Source organism: Chrysochloris asiatica, unplaced genomic scaffold, assembly GCF_000296735.1.
Source record: "Chrysochloris asiatica unplaced genomic scaffold, ChrAsi1.0 scaffold00135, whole genome shotgun sequence".
Classification (NCBI taxonomy): domain Eukaryota; kingdom Metazoa; phylum Chordata; class Mammalia; order Afrosoricida; family Chrysochloridae; genus Chrysochloris; species Chrysochloris asiatica.
Genome location: NW_006408653.1, coordinates 4,617,421 through 4,636,940, shown reverse-complemented (window position 1 = coordinate 4,636,940; position 19,520 = coordinate 4,617,421). Strand labels below are relative to the sequence as shown.

The 19,520-nt window shown below is 41.7% G+C and overlaps 1 protein-coding gene across 3 annotated transcripts in view; it reads right to left on the bottom strand.

Annotated features, from left to right (window-relative positions):
* The window catches only part of ABCC5 (ATP-binding cassette, sub-family C (CFTR/MRP), member 5), a 124,045-nt gene that overhangs the window by 63,628 nt on the left and 40,897 nt on the right, over positions 1-19,520 (bottom strand). For 2 of the 3 annotated variants that reach the window (XM_006869803.1, XM_006869804.1), the window contains 8 exons: positions 12,620-12,777; positions 12,294-12,449; positions 11,455-11,602; positions 6,292-6,525; positions 5,967-6,140; positions 5,224-5,371; positions 2,296-2,444; positions 1,755-1,862 (listed from right to left, as the gene is read on the bottom strand). In XM_006869803.1, coding sequence (XP_006869865.1) covers positions 1,755-1,862; positions 2,296-2,444; positions 5,224-5,371; positions 5,967-6,140; positions 6,292-6,525; positions 11,455-11,602; positions 12,294-12,449; positions 12,620-12,777 — 1,275 coding nt within the window. Of the gene's footprint in view, positions 1-1,754; positions 1,863-2,295; positions 2,445-5,223; positions 5,372-5,966; positions 6,141-6,291; positions 6,526-8,954; positions 8,991-11,454; positions 11,603-12,293; positions 12,450-12,619; positions 12,778-19,520 lie in introns of those variants that run through there. The other variant, XM_006869805.1, reaches the window with a different exon arrangement.

Below are 19,520 nucleotides of genomic sequence, written 5' to 3'. Positions count from 1 at the left end.
CAAAAGAGAGTAAGAGGAAATGTTAAGAGCAGGGCAGTGATTAGATAATGATGTTTGTTATGTCAGGCTAAGCATCTCCTTTAAAAAAAAGGCTTCTAAGAGGAATGAGATAAGCTGCTCTGGTAACGTAGTGGTTATGAATCGGGCTGTAAACCTTAAGTTCAGCTGTTCGAAACTACCAGCTATTCCACGGGAGAAAGATGAGGCTTTCTGCTCCCATACAGATTTATAGCCTCAGAAACTCTGTGCCATGGAATCGAAACAGACTCCATGGCACACCACCACTACCAAGAGTAATGAGATAAATGGGACTGAAGTCTCTTAGGACACAGACCAGAGCTGTGGGTGATTTTGCTTCTATTATTAACTCCAAAGCTTCCTGAGCAGAGGAAGGAACTATGATGTGAGCAGCCACCAGTTAAAGCTTGTACAAGTCCTCAAGAAACAAGGGGAGAATGAACCTTACTCTTTTTCATCCAAAATGCCACCAACATCATTCACTAACAAGAATCTAAAAGCAAACAGGAGGGAAACTTATGGCCAATAAAACTGCTTTCTTACTTCTATTAACTGGATACTGGGAGCCAGCAAAACAAAGCTCTGATTACAATTAGACCATTTCTTTGCATCTGACTCTGGTTCTTGGCTTCCTAGCAGTCAGGTACTTGAGAGCAAGGCGTGGTGATGGGTGTGGAAGAGGATTACTAATTAACCTTCTTGACCAAAACACACCTGTCTAACTATAAAACAAGTTGTTGTTGTTAAGCGCCTTCAAGTCGATTCTGACCCAGAGCGACCCTGTATAGGGTTTCCAAGGAGCAGCTGGTGAACTTGAACCACCGACCTTGCAGGTCAAACAATTTTGCAGTCTGACACATTACCCAACAGCGAATAGAATAATATATAAATAAATCCTGGCAAGCCATTCTGCATTACTCTGAAAAGGAAAACCCAATTAACTTTGTTTCTGAAGCTCTAAGGTGATGGTATTAATTCTCAAACACCTGGGCTCTGAGCCTGCAAGTGACCAGCAGCTCTTTCATTTTGGTATCACTGGCTAAAGAAGGATTAGCAGGAGCTAATCTGAGCCACACAGGTGGTGGGGTTCCTTTGTTTTTAAAGCATTCCTCATTATTTATCTCCCTCTGCCCTCCCAAGTACATTTTTCCCTCTTGTAACAGGGATTTGTATTTTCATGGAGGCGAATAATCCACTAACCACCTGCAAGAAAAACAACTGATACTTGCTTAACTGCCCTTCTCAACAAGATCTAGTTCTAAGACTATTCCCATGTCACTGCAGCATGAGTGGTAACCACAGAGCAGGAAAACGAGTATCAAAAAGGACTTAGCATAGAGACTAATCAAAACAACAGCCACAAAGATCAAAGAGAGGAAAAACTGACAGTCACCTGACAGTTCGGATTGTCTAGGTTTTAATCACTTAAAGGTTCAGGGAGTTCTGACATGTGTTCATGTCCATCCAGGCTGAAGGATGCCTCTAGAGGGGACCACTGAACTCCTGGAAGCCCAGAACAGGTCGTCTACGAGGGTAAACAAACACTCATATCGATTAAAAAGGTAACTAGTCTTGTTTCTTTATTCCACCTTCTCCTCTATCTCCGTTCTTACCAAACTGCTGAAAGTTTAAGGGTACACAAGAGCAGCCAGCTTTGTGGGGCCCACTGGGACAAAGGTAGGATTACTTCTGTCAGGGATGCTCCTGACACAGGGGAGGAGGCAGGAACCACTTACCTTAAATCTGTCGACAGCAACAGATGCTTCTGAGAGGGATTTTACTGAGAATGGTGTTACTTTTAAAGCAAAAGTCATAGAGTTGAAGACAGTCACCACTGTGAAAGCCTGAAAACAGGAAAGAGGAGGAAACGGATTCTGATTAGGCTATGCAACTAAAATAACAAGTCATAAAATATTCCTTTCAGGTTTAAGGCAGGTTGTAGCTTAACATTCAAATGCTACTATAAATCAGATATGGTTTTTAAAAGGTAGAGTTTATGTGAGACCTTCAATTAAAATCCTCAGTAAATCTGAATCAAACAATGATCTGTATTTTCAGAATTAAATCCAAACTTAGATGGACTAAAAACAACTTGTACACTATTTGTCTGTAAGGACTGAATCCCCCCTCCCTCTTCCATTTTTTGGCTCAATCACATGAATTGAAAAGACATATTCCACTTTTGGGGGGAACCTCTAAATCCATTACAATAGAGGACCTGGGCATCTCCATGAGTGGTATTTCTAACATGCTCCCCAGCCCTGATGGCTCACTGACCTGTGCTGCTGTCAGATCGAAGCCAAGAGTCATGTGGACTGAGAAGGTAACCACGCTAGCAATGACTACCACAATGGGAGCCACACCGACAGTGATGCTCTGAAAGTACCCAGCTTTCTCCAAAATCTGACGCTCCTCCTCTCGGATTTCTAAGAATAGAAAGTAAGCCAATTTCAAAGTAAGCCAAATGAAACCACCTAGGTACAGTACTCCACTTGCCCCCAAACACAATTCTGTAGGTTCTCAGCCACTCGTAAGTTTTAAAACAACTTTTTCACACCTATGATGCAAAAACGAGGGCAATATGCCTATTAACTGCTACCATTACAGAAATAAACACTGGTACACAAGCCTGGGATTTTAACTGAATCAAGTGAGAAGCTAACCAAAAGTAGTCACTCCATATCAATACAGTGATGAGCATCATCTGCTGCTTTCTAATTCTTCTTGCAAGTTTCTTTTATGTTTAGAGGGCATGAGCACATTGATTGTACCTACACTTGGCAGCTTGTTTACCAGGTTGTTGCTTATTTTCAGCTTGGAGAATTACAGGAGAGACTACACATCATCAATGGAGGACAAAGAAGTAGCTGATATTTCTTTGAATGCCAACCATATGTTGGCACTAGGATGATTGGAAGATAGGTGAAATATAATTTGGGTATGCAGAATGATATTTCTTAAATAGTTGCAAAACTGACACCCCTATTAACAGAGTACTAAAGACCATGCTCTGGTAGCGTAGTGGTTATGAATTGGGCTGCGAACCTCAAGGTCAGCATTTTGAAACTACCAGCTGTTCCGTGGGAGAAAGATTAGGCTTTCTGATCCCATAAAGATTTACAGCCTTGGAAACCCTGTACAGGGTAGTTGTGAGTTGGAACCGACTCCACCACACATACCCACCACCATCACCACCAAAGACCATTCATGACAATTAACATGGTGAGATATTTTCAAACATCAAGACCATTCTTTTGAGAGGCTGTGCACTGACCTTCAATGGATTACGACCGACCAGAATGTTGGGGACTACTTTCAGAGCTAGTTTATAAGTCACATTAAAAAAATCAAACTCATTGATCTATAATGTATCCTATGCCTTCTCATGACTATAATCAGCAGAAATGTTCTTTTAAAATTCGTACATATAGTTAAAGACACCAAAGACAGGGGCTGAAGGTTAAGCAGAATCTCAGAAAGATAGTAAAAGGATAGACTCTGAGAGCCAGAAGAGACTACCCATGGTCAACAGCAGTCTTGACAAAAGTCCATTTAGCAACCATTTGTTCTATTGTAGTGGCAACAAATTCACTACTTAAGGAAGTGGTCCAATCCACAGTTGGATTCCTGTGAGTAGTCACCTCCTCTGGAGATGCCTTTGCTTAATAGCTCTTACACATAAAGTACAAAACCTGAAGGTTTAGCCAGCAAGCCAAGCAGAGAAACAGCTTGCTGTATACACTGAACTGTTGTTAAGTGCTGTCAAGTCAGTTCCGACTCATAGTGACCCTATATAGGGTTTCCAGGGATCAGCTGGGGGTTTGAACTGCTAACCTGTGGTTCGTAGTCCAGTGCTGATCCTACAGTGTCCCACCAAGATCACCCTGAATCTGAATACCATATTTCTATTCAAGTTCAAATTGCATTGCCTTATTTTTCAATCTTATTGTGGTAAATACAGACAAAATTTGCCACTTAAATAATTTTTTTCAGTGTATATTCCAGTAGCATTAATAACACTCACAATGTTGTACAACAATTATCCCTATTTTCAGAACTTTTACATCACTCCAGACAGAAAGTCTGTGCCCATTAAACAAAAATCCCTGATAGCCTCTAATCAGACTTCCTGTCTCTATCGATCTGCTTGTTCTAAATGTAATATGTAAGTGGAATCATACATCAGTTTTCTTTTTTAGTCTGGTTTATTTCACTTAGTCAGAATTGCATTCCTTTTTTATGACTGGCTAATATTCCATTGCATAGATTTACCACATTTTGTTCATCCATTTAGCTACTGATGGACACTTGGGTTGTTTCCACCTTTTTACATGGACTTTTAAACAGCAATGTATTCTGCTGTTACCGAAGTTATGGCCTACTAACAGCCCAATTCTTTTTTATTTAAATTAAGGTCGAATGTATCTATGTAATTTTTTAAGTATTTTTATTTCACATGCATTGAATTTACTGATCAGGAGAGGGATGGCAAGGTACTGAGAACCTTGGGACGCAACATAAATCAGTTACTTAAGCAAACAAACAACAACCCCTTGAGAGTAGCAGAACGAGGACCAAAATCCAGCTGTCCAGTACACTTCTAGTACACACCTCAATCAGGGTCAGAGCACTTTCTATGGTGCCTATGTAACCACAGAGGTTTAGAGGCAAAGGTGGAGTCATTTAATACTGTTTTCTGTAATGTCCTTATGGATGGGCTAGAAAATTATGGGGCAGAATGAGAATAAAGGTAGAGGGCTTTGAAACCAAATTAATTTACTCCTAACTTCTTATGTGATCTTGGGACTTTCTTAGTTCATTTGTGAAATGAGATATGGGTTCAAATCGCTTGAGATTCCTTTCAATAGACACATTCTATGATATTATGATCGTGTGACATTAAGATCCCTGGTATCTAATGTGTCCAGGAAGGAGCCTTGGTAACGTAGCAGATTATGAACTGGGTTGCTAACTGCAAGGTCAGTAGTTCGAATCTACCAGTCACTCATAGGGATAAAGATGAGGCTTCCTGCTTCCATAAAGATGTACAACCTCAGAAATCCTATACAGGGTCGCTGTGAGTTGGAATGGACCTGGTGGCACACAACCACCACTACCACCACCAATGTTTCCAGGAACCAAAGAGTGTGGATAAGCAAACTCAAAGTCCTCTATCACATATACGTATGAAATTTTTATACTCACTTTGAACATTCTGAGAAAATGCTTTGACCCAGGCATACATTTTAATAAATTTAATGAAGGTGAGGACTTCGTTCATCTTCTGGACACGGTCATCTGTGGCAGCCACACATTTTCTCCTGAAATATGCAGTGAACCGTGAAGCAAACATCTGAAAAAAAAAAGGCAATGTCCTGACAAATTAGAACCCATTCAGATTTATGAACAGCCTAGCCTTTCTAGGAAACAATTTGGTTACTCAACATAAAATGAACATCTGATCCTGCTTTCTGGGTCAAGTCAGATTTTGTATAATTGTGCTGTTTTTAAAGTAAAAGTGGTCTGCTAAATTATAGACAAATGTCATTTAATTCTTATCCATTTGTAAAGCAATTAAAGCAAACATTTATCTTCATATTAATTACAGATACTGAGTTTTCCCAATAGGGGTACAGCCCTGTCAGTTAGCATTAACTCAGGGTGCAGTAACTCAAACACTTCTGTGTTACCTGCTGGCCTTCTCCTTCATGTAGACTCTCTTTTCATCCCATTGGTGCCACTGCTTTTATTCACTCACTTCCTCTCAAGTCAAAAGTCTGCCTGTATTACTAAGCATTGAGCATTCTTTCCAGACTTCCAAACCTGGTACTGCTTTGAGGAAATTTCCAATCAGAGATGTGACACCTCAGTGATGTCTACTAAAGCCCAATGGAAGTAACTGATCTCCCAAGGAGAAGCTGCCAAGATAAAGTAGGAGGCATACTTACCATTGCTGGATAAAAGAGGATAAAAACAGCAGATCCCAGTAAGCCTGTTGGTCCCAGAATAATTACAGTATAAATCATGCCTAAGATGGCAACAACGGGTCCTCCAGTCAGCAAGCTGCCAACAGCAGCTGCTTCAAACATCCTCTGTCCGTCGTTGGAGCAAATATTGATGAGCTGCGGGACACAAAGAGCAGTGAGAGGGACCTGCATGGAGGTAGGCCTCTTGTCTCAAGAGGAGGATGAAGGATGGAGCAGGGCCCCAAAGGAAAGAAAAAGCTCAAGCTGGCAACTTGTCATCTGCCCGGAAGCACACATCCTTACTCACCTCACCCAGGGATTTCTCTTTAATGTTCTTTAGCTTAAGGATCTTCTTAAACGCCATGGTTAGGATGGCCCCCCGCAAACGGACACCAGTTCGATAATTCAACGCCCATGTCATTGCAAGTGACCAAGACCGCACAATTTCTGTCAGAAGGAGGCCCAGGACTAACAGCAAGCTGTACTGCAGGTTAGACTCTGTTGCCTGGGTATACTCCAAGAGGTGTTTCACCATGAAGGCCTACAGGGAGAAACATACACCACTGTCAACATCTCCACAGCACCCACACACAACGCCACAGTTTTGTGTTAAGTTAGAAAGAGTAGGCTACTCCACGCTACAGTGATATTCAATACACAAGCAAAGAAAAGCCTCCTTGGAAGACCAAATAGTAGTGACAACCTGCCTGCAGTGGCTGACTTAGGGCATCTTGCAGGAGAGAAGTCTAATGTGAAACTCTGTTCCTTAAGGACTCCATCAAAACCGTGACTCTTTCTAACGTAACATAAACCTGTTCATGAGCTGAGATTAGTTCTAAACACTTGGCCATCAAAAGTCTCTATTTGACCTTATTTCAGTATTTGCACACATTGATACAGTTCTTTTAAGTGAAATTAAGACCTTTTTGGGATCATTTCAAACGTGCTTATTTGATAAAAAGGAACAGTGTACCTACAGTTGTACTGGGGAAGAGTGAGAAGTGCAAAACATTCCTGAAAATAAACATCGGCAGTTTAATGGCACAGAAGAGAGCAAACAAAGCCGACTATCCAAAGTCCAGATACCCTCCCCATAGACCCTCCCCACTCCCCACTCCCTCCCAAAAACAAAAACATGTTACCTCAGGTAGCTTATGTCTAACACCACCTGCAGAGAGGGAAGCAGCCAGCCCCCAAGAACCACCGATTGCCACCTCCAGCTCTGAGGTCCTGCAACGCCGGAGCACACACTCACACAAGGCACATTCAGCAACAGTATTAAATACCAGGAAGTGGGAAGTAATGTACTTTTATTGAAAAAAATCAAAAAATAAATAAATAAAAGTACCATCTTCAAAGAGCATCTCACAAACACTGTACAACAAGAGGAGCATTGCATAACATACAATGGGAACATACAGAGTCGAGTTATACAGGGCTAGCCATCTAACAGGTCATCTGGCCTCCAACTGTTGTTGTAACTACACACAGTGGAAATACAGAATAGAACCAACATCTGTTTCCAGAGTCCGGAGTAATAAGTACATCAAGCTGAGAGCACTTAATTGGTTAGGGCTCCTGGAGTCGCAATGATTCTGCGGAGTAGATTCTCTAGGAATAAAGACCTTGCTGCTAAAGAAAGAGAATTAAAAAAAAAAAAAAAAAAAGGGAAACTCCCCCAAGGAGGTACTCTGTTTAAAATTGTTGGTGCTAGTGGTTCGCTAGGCTGTGAGGAATCACCTCTGCTCTGGAAAGAATACAAAATCTAGGCCCCAAAGAATAACTGGTGGCATCTTTCAGAGTCTTTGCAAGTTCTTGCAGCTAAAATGGATTTTACCAAAAATAAAACAAAACAAACCACAACAAAAGAAAGCCAAATTGATCCCCCACCCTGAAGGAAGAAAAAAAATGAATTTAACGAGAAACCCCATATATCCCATCTACCCCGGTTCCTCACAGCAAAGGTTACTGCAGTGGTAAGCCAGTGCTGAAGGACAGACAATACTGGAGGCCAGACGCAAGTGTCCTGAGGTAGCTAACGCTGCATTCCAGAACCCAGGTTCTCTCTGGGTTACTTTGTATTTCTCCTTTTTCCTGAGAGTAAATTAGTACCAGATGTCCACTAGATCCTAGGAGATCCCCACCAATCAAATTTATGGCAAGTCCCAGTAAATAACCTGATCGAATAGATTTCCAATTCAAAGGACTATTGTGTTTCACCTCACCCCTCCCTCAGATTTTTAAGATTTATATCCATTGTTTGGGTCACAACTGTATACAGCTGGGTTGTTGGTTTACTACCAAGAAGATTGGCTTCTTTTCCAGTATGCAATCCAAAATGTGGAACTGAGTCACTGAATGACAGGGCCAAAGCCCCCTTTTCCTCCCGTGAAGCAACTCAGTAAGATGGCTGTGCAGTAAAGCATTTTCTCACACACCACGGCACTGATCGACCAGTCTCCAAAGGAAGGCGTGAAAAGACAGCAGGTTGTTGGTTTGGGTTCCTTCCTTCCCATACCTTTATAGTATCTTTGTTTTTTTGTTTTGTTTTGTTTTGTTTTTCAGGGGTGGGGGTTGTAATAGCATCAACACCTCCCGGAGGGGAGGAGCAAGGGAAGGTAAAAGACATAATGAATGTTTACACTATGTAAAACTTTCAGAGGTGGGGAAAAAGAGGAAACAGCAGGTTAAGAATTTCCAATACAAAGCGTTAAAAAAAAACAGCAACAATCACATTTCAAACCATTTTGGATGGCTAAAAAGAAAACAAAAGAAAAAAAAAAGATTTGCATGAAAAATCCAACCAAAACTTAGTTTTAAAAAGTTACAAGTTTAACTACTTAAATTTAAACAAACTGGGAGAAAACTTGAGATTGTCAGCATTGCTGTTTGGCTGTGGAAAGCATTCCCAGTGAATAAACGTTACCTTACCTGAACTCTTGGCGAGAGATTCTGCCCAGCTTGACTCTCTCATTCTGACCGCAGAATACAGCCATCCTGAAAATTCTAAAGAACAGCCTCTGTCACTGGTTCCACTACAGAGACTCCCCCCAAATCCAGATCCTGACAGCACCAAGCAAGCTGCAGCTGGAGAGAGGTTGGAAGGGTGGGAAACTTACCTCTCCTAAAGGGCTTTTCACTGTCCTTTCCCCATAAGGCCCTCTGGGAAAGTTAGCATTCACCAAGAGAGAACACTGCAGGAGGCAGCCTTCTCTTGCAGATCTATAGGTGGATGCTAATTCTTTATACACAAATCAGAGGTCAGGCCTGGTTCTTTAAAACTGTCTTAGTCCAAGGAGGCTCCAAAGCATCTCTCCAGAAGTTTAGCAATTTGGCTGCTCAACTTAGAGATCAGGTGCTCCAAGAACATTACCGTGACCTCTGGGTGCCCTGCACAGAGCACTGGTCCTCTGGCATCAGAGAAACCTTGGATCACTTTGATGCTTAAATGTCAGGCTTCAGCTGACCAGCAGTTTACAACAAAGCAAAACAAAACAAAACAACAATTTAACTGTGTTTCATTTGTTTGGGGTCTGGCTACCAACTGTCAATGAGGTCTGAGTGGGGAATAAGAAAAGTGAAGCCATGTTTGAGGAGCCCATCTATGGGGGCAGCCTGTCCTTACATACATTTCTGTAACAACAGACTAAGCCAGTTTGAGAGTCAATGCCAGATTAGAAAATGAACACAAATATAAATGGCTGTCCAGCAAAAGGATTTAAATCCACAAGCAGAAAGTACTCTCACTGCCAGCACTTACTAGCTCAAAACCAGCCTGGTTCTTCAATTTCTAATTGGAAAAAAAAAAATTTTTTTTTTGAATCAGAGCTCCAAAAAACAGTTTGCATTGGTTATACTTTTAAGTCTTTTATCAACAAAAAGTGACTGTGGACAGGTTCATTGCTTTCAAATTTGTTCTAGGATGGGTTCTCATGAAAGAACTCTTCCCTAAGAGGGCGGAAGGAAGCAAGAGCATGCTGCTATTTTCCTATTAAAGGAAGGTTCTCTGCTTGCCCTGGTATCTGGAAGAGTTTACTAGAGATTAGTATTCCAGTGTGCTGTGCCTTAAAAGAGTGATTCAGGAATGAATATGCAGATGCTCAAGGAAGTGACTGGAAAGCCACTAAGCTGAACATGCATAGATAATTTTTTTTTTCTTATCCAAGTGAAAAATCAAAATTTCTACAATTCATGGATTTTTTTTTTTTTTTTTTTTTTTTAAAGGAGGGAGCCAATGAATTTCTTGCACTGACCAAATGGAATCAAGAAAGCCCATTATCACCATTATCAAGAAAGCTGGATACCTTGCTACCCAGCTGAGAGAATTCTAGGAAAGATCAGAGCAGCCACCAGCCCTGTAGTGAAACAATGACAGAAGCTCTTCTTGGTGGAAGCTGGTCCTAAGAAAACGTTTGCCATTGTGGACAATAATATAACATAACATTCAGTTACATGGTTCCTCTTGCTTTAATGTTACATAAAAGTATGTTAGTTAGTCAATTAATACAGAAACACAATATCAGAAAAGTAGTGTTGTCTGCTTTAGAAAAAAAAAAAAAGATCAAGATCAAAACTTTGAAAAAGCATCAGACATTAAGAAAAAAAAAAAAAAAAACCCAACAAAAATAAAACCCTGCAAATTAGTTTTACCTAGTTACCATGCATCTGAGGTACTGAAGTCTATACTTACCAAACCCATGAACCTCCAGCTTTACCCACACACGAAAAATGTACAGTGGGAACAGCGCCACTGCTCCAATGCCTCAAGGCAAATATGTAGAGAATAGGTTCAATCCAAGTCTTAAGTGTAAGGCAGCACAGCAGGTGTAAGAAACAGGTGCCCAGAAAACAGTGTGAACAGCAAAAGCTCTCATACCTACTCTACTTTGGTACACACTAGGAAGAAAAATCACACTGCCACCCCAACACTCGCCACACAGTTTACACTATAAACCCAAACTTAATGGACACCAGGTCAGACCTCTAAAAACCTCAACAACCCTGTAGCTTCTTCAGGGTTCATCAAACAACATGTGGTCACTCTGCCTCTGTGTACCATGCCGGTCACTCGGTGCATCACCACTGCCAGCTGCCAACTTGTGCCACATGACGCTGCTCTTGGGTACTCACAGCACTGCCGAGACACGACTGACTCAAACCAAGACTGTCATTTCATGTCAACACACAACAAAGAAGCACAATTCTGTTCAGAACCAGAATCAGTTCAGTTTCACTCCCGTCCCACAAAAGCCAGCTAGTTCCATTTCTCTACTGGCAAGACTTCCCCCTTCTCCTTGCAACTGCTGACAAGTCACCAATCACTCCAAAGTCAACTGTTCCCTCTCAACAGACCTGGAGGTGTCTAACTAAGCCCAGAGATGAGCACAAAACCCCTGCAACAGAACAAGAGTGTTAGAGCTGGCCATGGCCGGACCCCTGGAGACTGTCAGGAAGGATGGTTAGAACTTACTGGTCCACTGAAGCCAGCCAGCTGCGTGATCATCAGGCACACGATGGAGAGGATGAGCCTGGTGCGACAGAAGATCCACACAACCCTTCGGAGGGAAGCAGCGTCTGGCCCAACTTCATTCAGCTCTTCTTGCCACAGTCTCTCTAGTCTTAACAAGGGCACATGTCCTCTGTTACACATCTCCACAGGTGGAAAGGCACACCCTAGCTTCCCTCCTGCCACTGCTTTTTGTCTCCAAGTTTTGAAACTGCTCACACGAGTCTCTCCTCTAAAACTATGTACACATAGTCTCCACCTCCACAGGCCAGGGGGGTAGGGGGGGGCAAATAAATTCCCTTCTTGGATAACTCTGTATAGGGAGCCTCTAAGGACTGGGAAAAGGATAAGAACAAAGGTCTTCTTCCACCCAGAAAAACTGTCCCTCAATAAAATTTGTTTGTGGATAAGAACATCCTTTCTCAAGGGTCCCCAAACCCTTTCTGAAGGATCCTGCAGCAAAATGTAAAGTTGTAAACTAGATTTTAATCATGATAATCAGCTACCACAAAAATGTATTCTGTCACAGGCAGCAACATAATCTCCCTGCAGACTCAGGAAGAGAAGCGGGGCTGAGAGAGAGAGAGAAAGCCCGTGGTTAAAACAGGATTAAAGCTGAAATAGGAGATAAAGCAGAAGAGCAAAGAGAAAGTCATCCCCAGGTGTCCCTCCCTCCACAGGATAGATAGTTCAGATCTTAAAAGGACACCGAACTGTGGACTTCACACTGCTGGACCCACACTCCTAGCTCAGGCCCTACGAACCCAATATGTGGGAGAGGAGGGTGGATCAGAGACGCCTACCTTCGGGAGTTCACATCAGAAGACTCGTACTTGGACAAAGACCACACATCCTCCATTAAGAGCTCCCCCTTCTTGTGGGCCACGCGGGCCAGAGGAGAAAGCCAAGAGAAAGTCATACAGGAAAAGAGCCCAGCATTGTCCACTGGGTGCTGGTGTCTAAGGAGAGAAAACCCAAATTACAAAACTCTCAACTCTGAGGCTGGCCAGTATTTGTGATAACTGCTTAGAAAAGAGAGTCCCTGACTAAAAACAGGTCTCCAGGGTAGCCTCATCTCAACCCTGAAGTTTCCAAAATGCTTTTGCTGCTTCACAGATGAGTGTCTTACTTGGAAGTGGTCCGGATGGGCTTCAGAGCACTTAAGCCATGATGGTACTTTCGCTTGGGATGTTCCTCCTCCAGGATTTTCAGCTGAGAATGCATGGAGACATCCAGGGAAAGACCCTCAGCTCGAGCTGCTGTTTCCAAGGCATCCTGGCATGCCACCTGTTTAAACAGATAGGGAAAGAGTCAAATACACAGTTAATGAACATCAGGAAAAAAACAAGAGGCAAATCTAACTGATTTAACAGCTCAGACTGCAAACCAGATTCCTCGTAATTGAGAAATCACAAAGGTCAGGCCATAACTTTGTGTGATGGGAATGTGCTAAGGGACATTAAACAAGATATTTAATAGTTTATTTTTATCACCAATATGTTTTAGCTTTCATGTCCTACTGTGGAGAGAGAGCCAATTACTTAGCTACCAACTACATATTCTAGTATCAGCTTTCCATGACAAAAACTTCACAACTACCCCCAACCAAATGGCCCTACCATGCAGAAAGAGCCAAGCTCTCCACATAGCTCCTGGCTCCCTGCCTTATCAGTAATTGGAAGAGCAGGACATGGGTGCCCACCCTGGCTACCAACTACAGACTTCAAAACTCAGAATTCTCTATAGTATAGAGCAGAGGAACACGTGAGTTGAAGTACAAAGTCACACATATTTACTATGAAGCCTGTGTTATTTGCTAAGTGCCATCAAGTCGATTTCAACTCAAGTCAAGACTGTATAGGGTTTCCGAGGAGTGGCTAGTAGGTTTGAACTGTCAATCTTGCAATTAAAAGTACAGTGCTTATCTTATAGCGCCACACCAGAATTCCTTACAAATGCTGATTAAATTAACAACAACAAAAAATGCTTGTACTTCAAGGTCTGACTGTGGCAGAGGAAGATGGGCAAAGATTCTGGACATCTATCCCCATTTCTCCTTCCTATCCATGTTCTTAGGAACCTGTGTGGTGTAGTGGTTAAAGTACATGCTTGGTAAATGAAGGCCGGCAGTTCCAACACGTAAGCCATTCTGCAGGCAAAAGATGTGGCAGTCGGTTTCCATAAAGATCACAGCCTTGGGAACCTTATGGGATTCTTTTTTGTCCTGTAGGGTCACTTTGAGTCGGAATTAACTTAATGGTATTTTCACCCATGTCCTGCTCTCCCAGTTGCTGATAAGGCAGGGAGACAGGAGCCATGTGAAGGTCTTGGCTCTTTCTGCATGATAGGGCCATTTGGTTGGGGTTAGTTTTTTTAATATTTAGTAATACTTCAATATACAAGAGTGCAGTGACTCCATAGGATAAGCAGTGGACTGAGAACCACAAGGTCAGCAGTTCAAGTCTACCAGCTGCTCTGTGGGAGAAAGATAAGGCTTTCTGCTTCTGTAAAACACTTATGGTCTCAGAAACTCTACACAAGGTCAGTCTAAGTCAAAACCAACTCCGTGGCACGTAACAACAACCACAACGTCCCCATTTATCCTAAAAGTAACTCAAAGTTTGCCTCCCTGATGTAGAAGTTTCATTTCCCTCAAGTAAGGATGATCAGTGCATCATACTTTTCTTTCTGAGCAGTGAAGTGTACATGACCACAGATATTTCCAGCAATTATTGTGAAATAGCAAGGAAAGAACAAACCCTAAATAAGGAAAAGCTAAGTGGGGGCAGCACCCAACTCACAGAGAAACACACATAAGCCTTTAGTGTATCTACAACTTACTCTCAAAGGATGTAAGGGGGAAAAGAGCCGCTGTTTGGATTAGACCTGTTGTTTGAAGGCACCCTAACGGGACTAAGACAAATGCTTTATATTTACTGAGAGAACTTGTCTGCAACCCCCCACAGATAATAGAGAAATGTTTAAACATGTTTTATTTGCCATAAACTTATGCATGTATGAACTGGAACCCTTGTAGTAGTACTTTTTTTTTTTTTAACTTACTCTTGAATAAACAACATTCTTATCAACGGAGAAAAGACTGAAGTTGTCAAGGACTTCATTTTTCTTGGATCAACTATCAACACTCATGGAAGCAGCAGTCAAGAAATCAAATGATGTATTGCACTAGGCAAATTTGCGGCACAAGAGCTTTTTAAAGTGTTGAAGAGCAAAGATGTCAGCTTGAGGACTAAAATGTGCCTGACCCAAGCCATGGTATTTTCAGTAACCTCATATGCATGCGAAAGCTGGACAGTGAATAAGGAAGACCGTAGAATTGATGCCTTTGAGTTATGGTGTTGGAGGAGAATGTTGAAAGTGCCATGGGCTGCCAAAAGAACCAATAGATCTGTTTTGGAAGAAGTGCAGCCAGAGTACTCCTTGGAGGCCAAGATGGCCAAACTTCGTCTCTCATACTTTGGACATGGCAACAGTAGTAAAGTTGGCCCAGGATTGGGCAGTGTTTCATTCTGCTGTGCATAAGGTTGCTATGAGTCAGTATTGACTTGATAGTACCTAACAACAACAACTTGAATATAAATTAAGAGAGCAAGAAACCAAATGTGGCAAATGTTAGCTGGGAAGTCTGGGTGAAAGAGGAGCATGAAGTCCTACTCCTGAACTTTCCTGTCAATTCAAAATGGTATATTCAAAGCCAGTGATTTCTATCAACCAAGTGAAAAGAACCTATAGATTGGGAGAAAATGTTTAGGAACTTTATATCAGATACAGGCTTAATATCCAATATATACATATATATATACAAAGCATCTACCAATTATTGAAAAAATTAAAAAGCAAACAACACATTATAACAACCCTAAAGAGAAAACTGATGTAAGAGAATATTCAAATGGCTGAAAAACAAATGGAAAAATGTTCAACATCATTATTCATTAAAGAAAGAAACAAAAACTTATGGCCATTAAGTTGATTCTGATGGCTTTAAAAATGAAGTTCTGATGTATGACCCAGGATGGATGAACACTGAAAACATTTTCTGATCAGAATAAGTCCATCACAAAAGGACAAATAACGTAGGATCTCACTTATATGAAATAAGCAAATACAGAGAAACCAAAGTTATGGTGTTAGAGGAGAATATTAAAAGTACCCTGGACTGCCAAAAGAACAAACAAATCTGTGTTGGATGAAATACAGCCAAAATGCTCCTTGGAAGCCAGGATGGCCAATTCCTTTTGAAGGATAGCATTTTTGGTAAAGTAGTGGGTTGGAGAAAAAGAGGAAGACCCCCAAAGCGATAGGTTGGCACAGTGGCAACAGCAGTGGGCTCAGGCATAGCAATGTTTGCAAGGTTGGTACAGGACTGGGCAGTGTTTCGTTCTGTTGTGCATAGGGTTGCTATGAGTCAGCACCGACTCAATGGCACCTGACAACAACAGGGTGGGAGAAAGGGGACTTTCTGTTTGAGGACATTGAGGTTATATTATTTGTTATATCATTTGAAAAAGGATAATAATGGTGGTATAACATAAAAAATGTAATCGTTGAATTGTAAGTGTGGAAGTTGTGCTGGCAAATGTTTGGTGTATAAATATTCATCAAAATAAAATTTAAAAATTCTGGTCATATCATGTAAGATAGCAGGAAGGCAAGAGAGTACAAGTTGTAATGTTGGCATGATAGGTAGACTGATCCTGGTGAACCAAGTCAAAGAGTTAGCAGAGTTTTAAAAATATTCTTTGAGATTATAGCACCTTTTGGCTAGTACACCATCTGTTGTTATGCTTACATAAGAAAGGCATACAAGTATTACAAGGGAACTAAAATCTATACATCTTTCATTCTTTCTTTCTACAAATAACATATTGTACACTATGTGCAAGACTGTTCTGACTCTAGGAATAAGTCCCTGTGTATAAAGCACTCTACTTTCGTTTACTTCATCTCCAAAAGACCTAGTTACAGTTTTCACCAAAACCTATCAGTAGAAAACGGAATGGACTTAAAAAAAAAAAAATTTCCTCTGATAGCATGGGTTTGCTCTTTTGATTTACCTATAGTGATGTCATGTGCCACCACATCCTGGGTAGTAAGCCACTATCTGTGTTCCAGAAAGGGGAATTCAAAAGTCCTTGAAACGACACCAACGAGTGCTGTAGGCAAGGCTTTATTCCCTCAGGTGGGCACTACTGAATAACTGTAGGGTGACAAGTGGAAGTTCTTATACCGCCTTTGATTTCAGAACAAGGCACTCAGTACAATTTTATCCTGACAAAATCCTTGTAATACTAATCCTCCACAAAATTTTATGTAATAAGAGAGTAGGGATTCCCAGAGGGCAGGTTGTTGCTGTGTGCTGTTAAGTCATTTCCGATTCATTGCGACCCTGTATAGGGTTTCCAAGGAGTGGTTGTTGAATTTGAACCTTTGACCCTATGGCTCAAACTGACCTTGTGGTTCAGTGCTTTATCCCACAGCACCACACCAGGACTCAGCAATCATTGATCTAAGACTTGCCACTCTAAGCTCTAGACTTCCCAAGTCATATCGCATTTGCGGTATTGTTTCCTAAACATTCTCCCACATTGTCAATCTTGCTGTCATAGCTTTAGTCACTGAATACAATAGAAAAATGAGAGAGATATCTGATGGAGAAAAGATCTACTCTTTTGAAGGGAACCCAGTCCTGCTCCCTATCTCTTTAGACACAGGTTTCTTAAAAGATTAAGCAATAGATATTTATTTGTTGGTAAGAATTCTTGGCTGTCAAAATAGCTTTATTGGAAAAACTAACAGAAAATTACTCTCTTGCATCTATAAAACCATTTTTCTGTTCTGTCTGAAAATACGAACACTGCCACAGGCAGACTTTTCCCATGTCTGGAAGCCTAGTGAAATATAGTGATTCTGACATGGCTTTTAGAAGACAGACCTGGGTTTGCATGCTGACTCAGCATGTTACCTGTCCACTTTAGCTTCCATTTACTCAGTTTTACAATGACAGGTCCATGCACCTACCACATAAAATTGAGAGGAATTAATAGGATAATGAAAAGTGTCTAGCAAAGTACTGTGCATATGTTGTTATTGTTAAGTGTCATTGAGTCAGTTCCAACTCAGCGACCATGTACAGGGTTTCCAAGGAGCAGCTGGTGGGTTTGAACTGCCGACCTAGTGGTCACTTATAATACATATTTAATACATACAAGGAAGTTTCAAAGTTTGTGGAAAAATGGAATTGAAAAATAGAATTTTCCCACAAACTTCTTGAAGCTCCCTTGTATTAACTACTGTTATGGATTGAATTATATCCCTCCCTCCTTCCTCCTCCTGGTGTGTTGTAAATCCTAACCCCTATACCTGTGGATGGAGTCCTGGTGTGGCACCGTGGGTTGATGTGCTGGACTGCAAAGTAGGTTTGAACTGCAAAAACAGCAGTTCAAGTTCACCAGCTGCTCCTTAGTTGCTATGGTTTGAAACTGACTCTGTCGTACTTAACAACTATATACCTTGTTTGGGAACAAGGTTTTCTTTGTTATATTTAAAGAGGTCATATTAGTGACCTTTTTAGTGAAGTTGGGCTTTAGTGGTAGGGTAGTGGTTACAAGTCCGGCTGTTAACCTCAAGGTCAGCAGTTTGAAACTACCAATTGTTCCCTGGGAGAAAGAAAAGGCTTCAGCTCCTGTAAAGATTTATAACCTCAGAAACCCCAGACAGGGTCATTAGGCCAGACTTCATGGCATATCACCACCACCACCATTACCACCATCAATGATGTTGTTGTTGTTAAGTGCCGTTGAGTCGGTTCCGACCCATAGCGACCCTGTACAGGGTTTTTGAGGCTGTAAATCTTTACGGGAGTAGAAAGCCTCATCTTTCTCCTGCGGAGCGGCTGGTAGTTTCGAACCGCTGACCTTAAGGTTCGCAGCCCTTACCATCAATGATAAGTGCTTTTAAATTGGTTCCAACTCAGAGTGACCCTGATAGGGTTTAAGGAGTGGCTGGAGGGTTTGAATTGCAGTTAGCAATCCAGTGCTTACCCTATAGCACCACACCAGTACTCCCATATTAGTACAGGGTGTGTTATAAACCTATTGATTTTTGAGATATAAAAAGAGCAGATTAGATACAGAGAAGCAAACATAAATGAAGGAAAGATAGGCACCACATGAAAATTACTAAGAGACTGAAGAACACTGGGTTTCTCCCAGGGCCACAGAGAGAGGGCCTTCTCCTAGAGTTGGTACCTTGAGTACCTTGAATTTGGACTTCTAGCCTCTTGAACTGTGAAAAAATAAATTTCTGTTCTTTAAAACCACCCATTTGTATTTCTGTTATAGCAGCACTGTTGCTGTGTGCCATTGAGTAAATTCCTACTCATTGTCCCAATATGACAGAGTAAAACTGCCTCAAAGGGTTTCCGAGGCAATACTCTTTACAGAGGGAGCTCTGGTAGCATAGCGGTTATAAATCGGGCTGTGAACCTCAAGGTCAGCTGTTTGAAACTACCTGCTGCTCCGCGGGAGAAAGATGAGGCTTTCTGCTCCCATAAAGATTTACAGCCTCAGAAACTCTGTACGGTGTCTATGAGTTGGAACCGACTTCATGGTACATAACCACCACCACCACTCTACAGGCATAGATCATCAAGTCTTTTTTCCCTGGGAGCCATTTGTTGTTAAGTGCTGTGAGTTGGTTCTGACCCAGAGTGACCCTGTGTAGGGTTTCCAAGGAGCAGCTGGTGAGATTGAATCACTGACCTTGCAGGTCGAACCAACTTTGCAGTTCAGCTCATTAACACACAGCACCACACCAGGATTCCCTGGAGCCACTGGGTGAGTACAAACTGATGGCTTTTCATTAGCAATGGAGCACTTAACCACTGCTTAACCAGGACTTCTGTACAGCAGCATTTGTTGTTGTTGTTAAGTGCCGTCGAGTCGGTTCCGACCCATAGCAACCCTGTACAGGGTTTCCAAGGGTGTAAATCCTTACGGGAGTAGAAA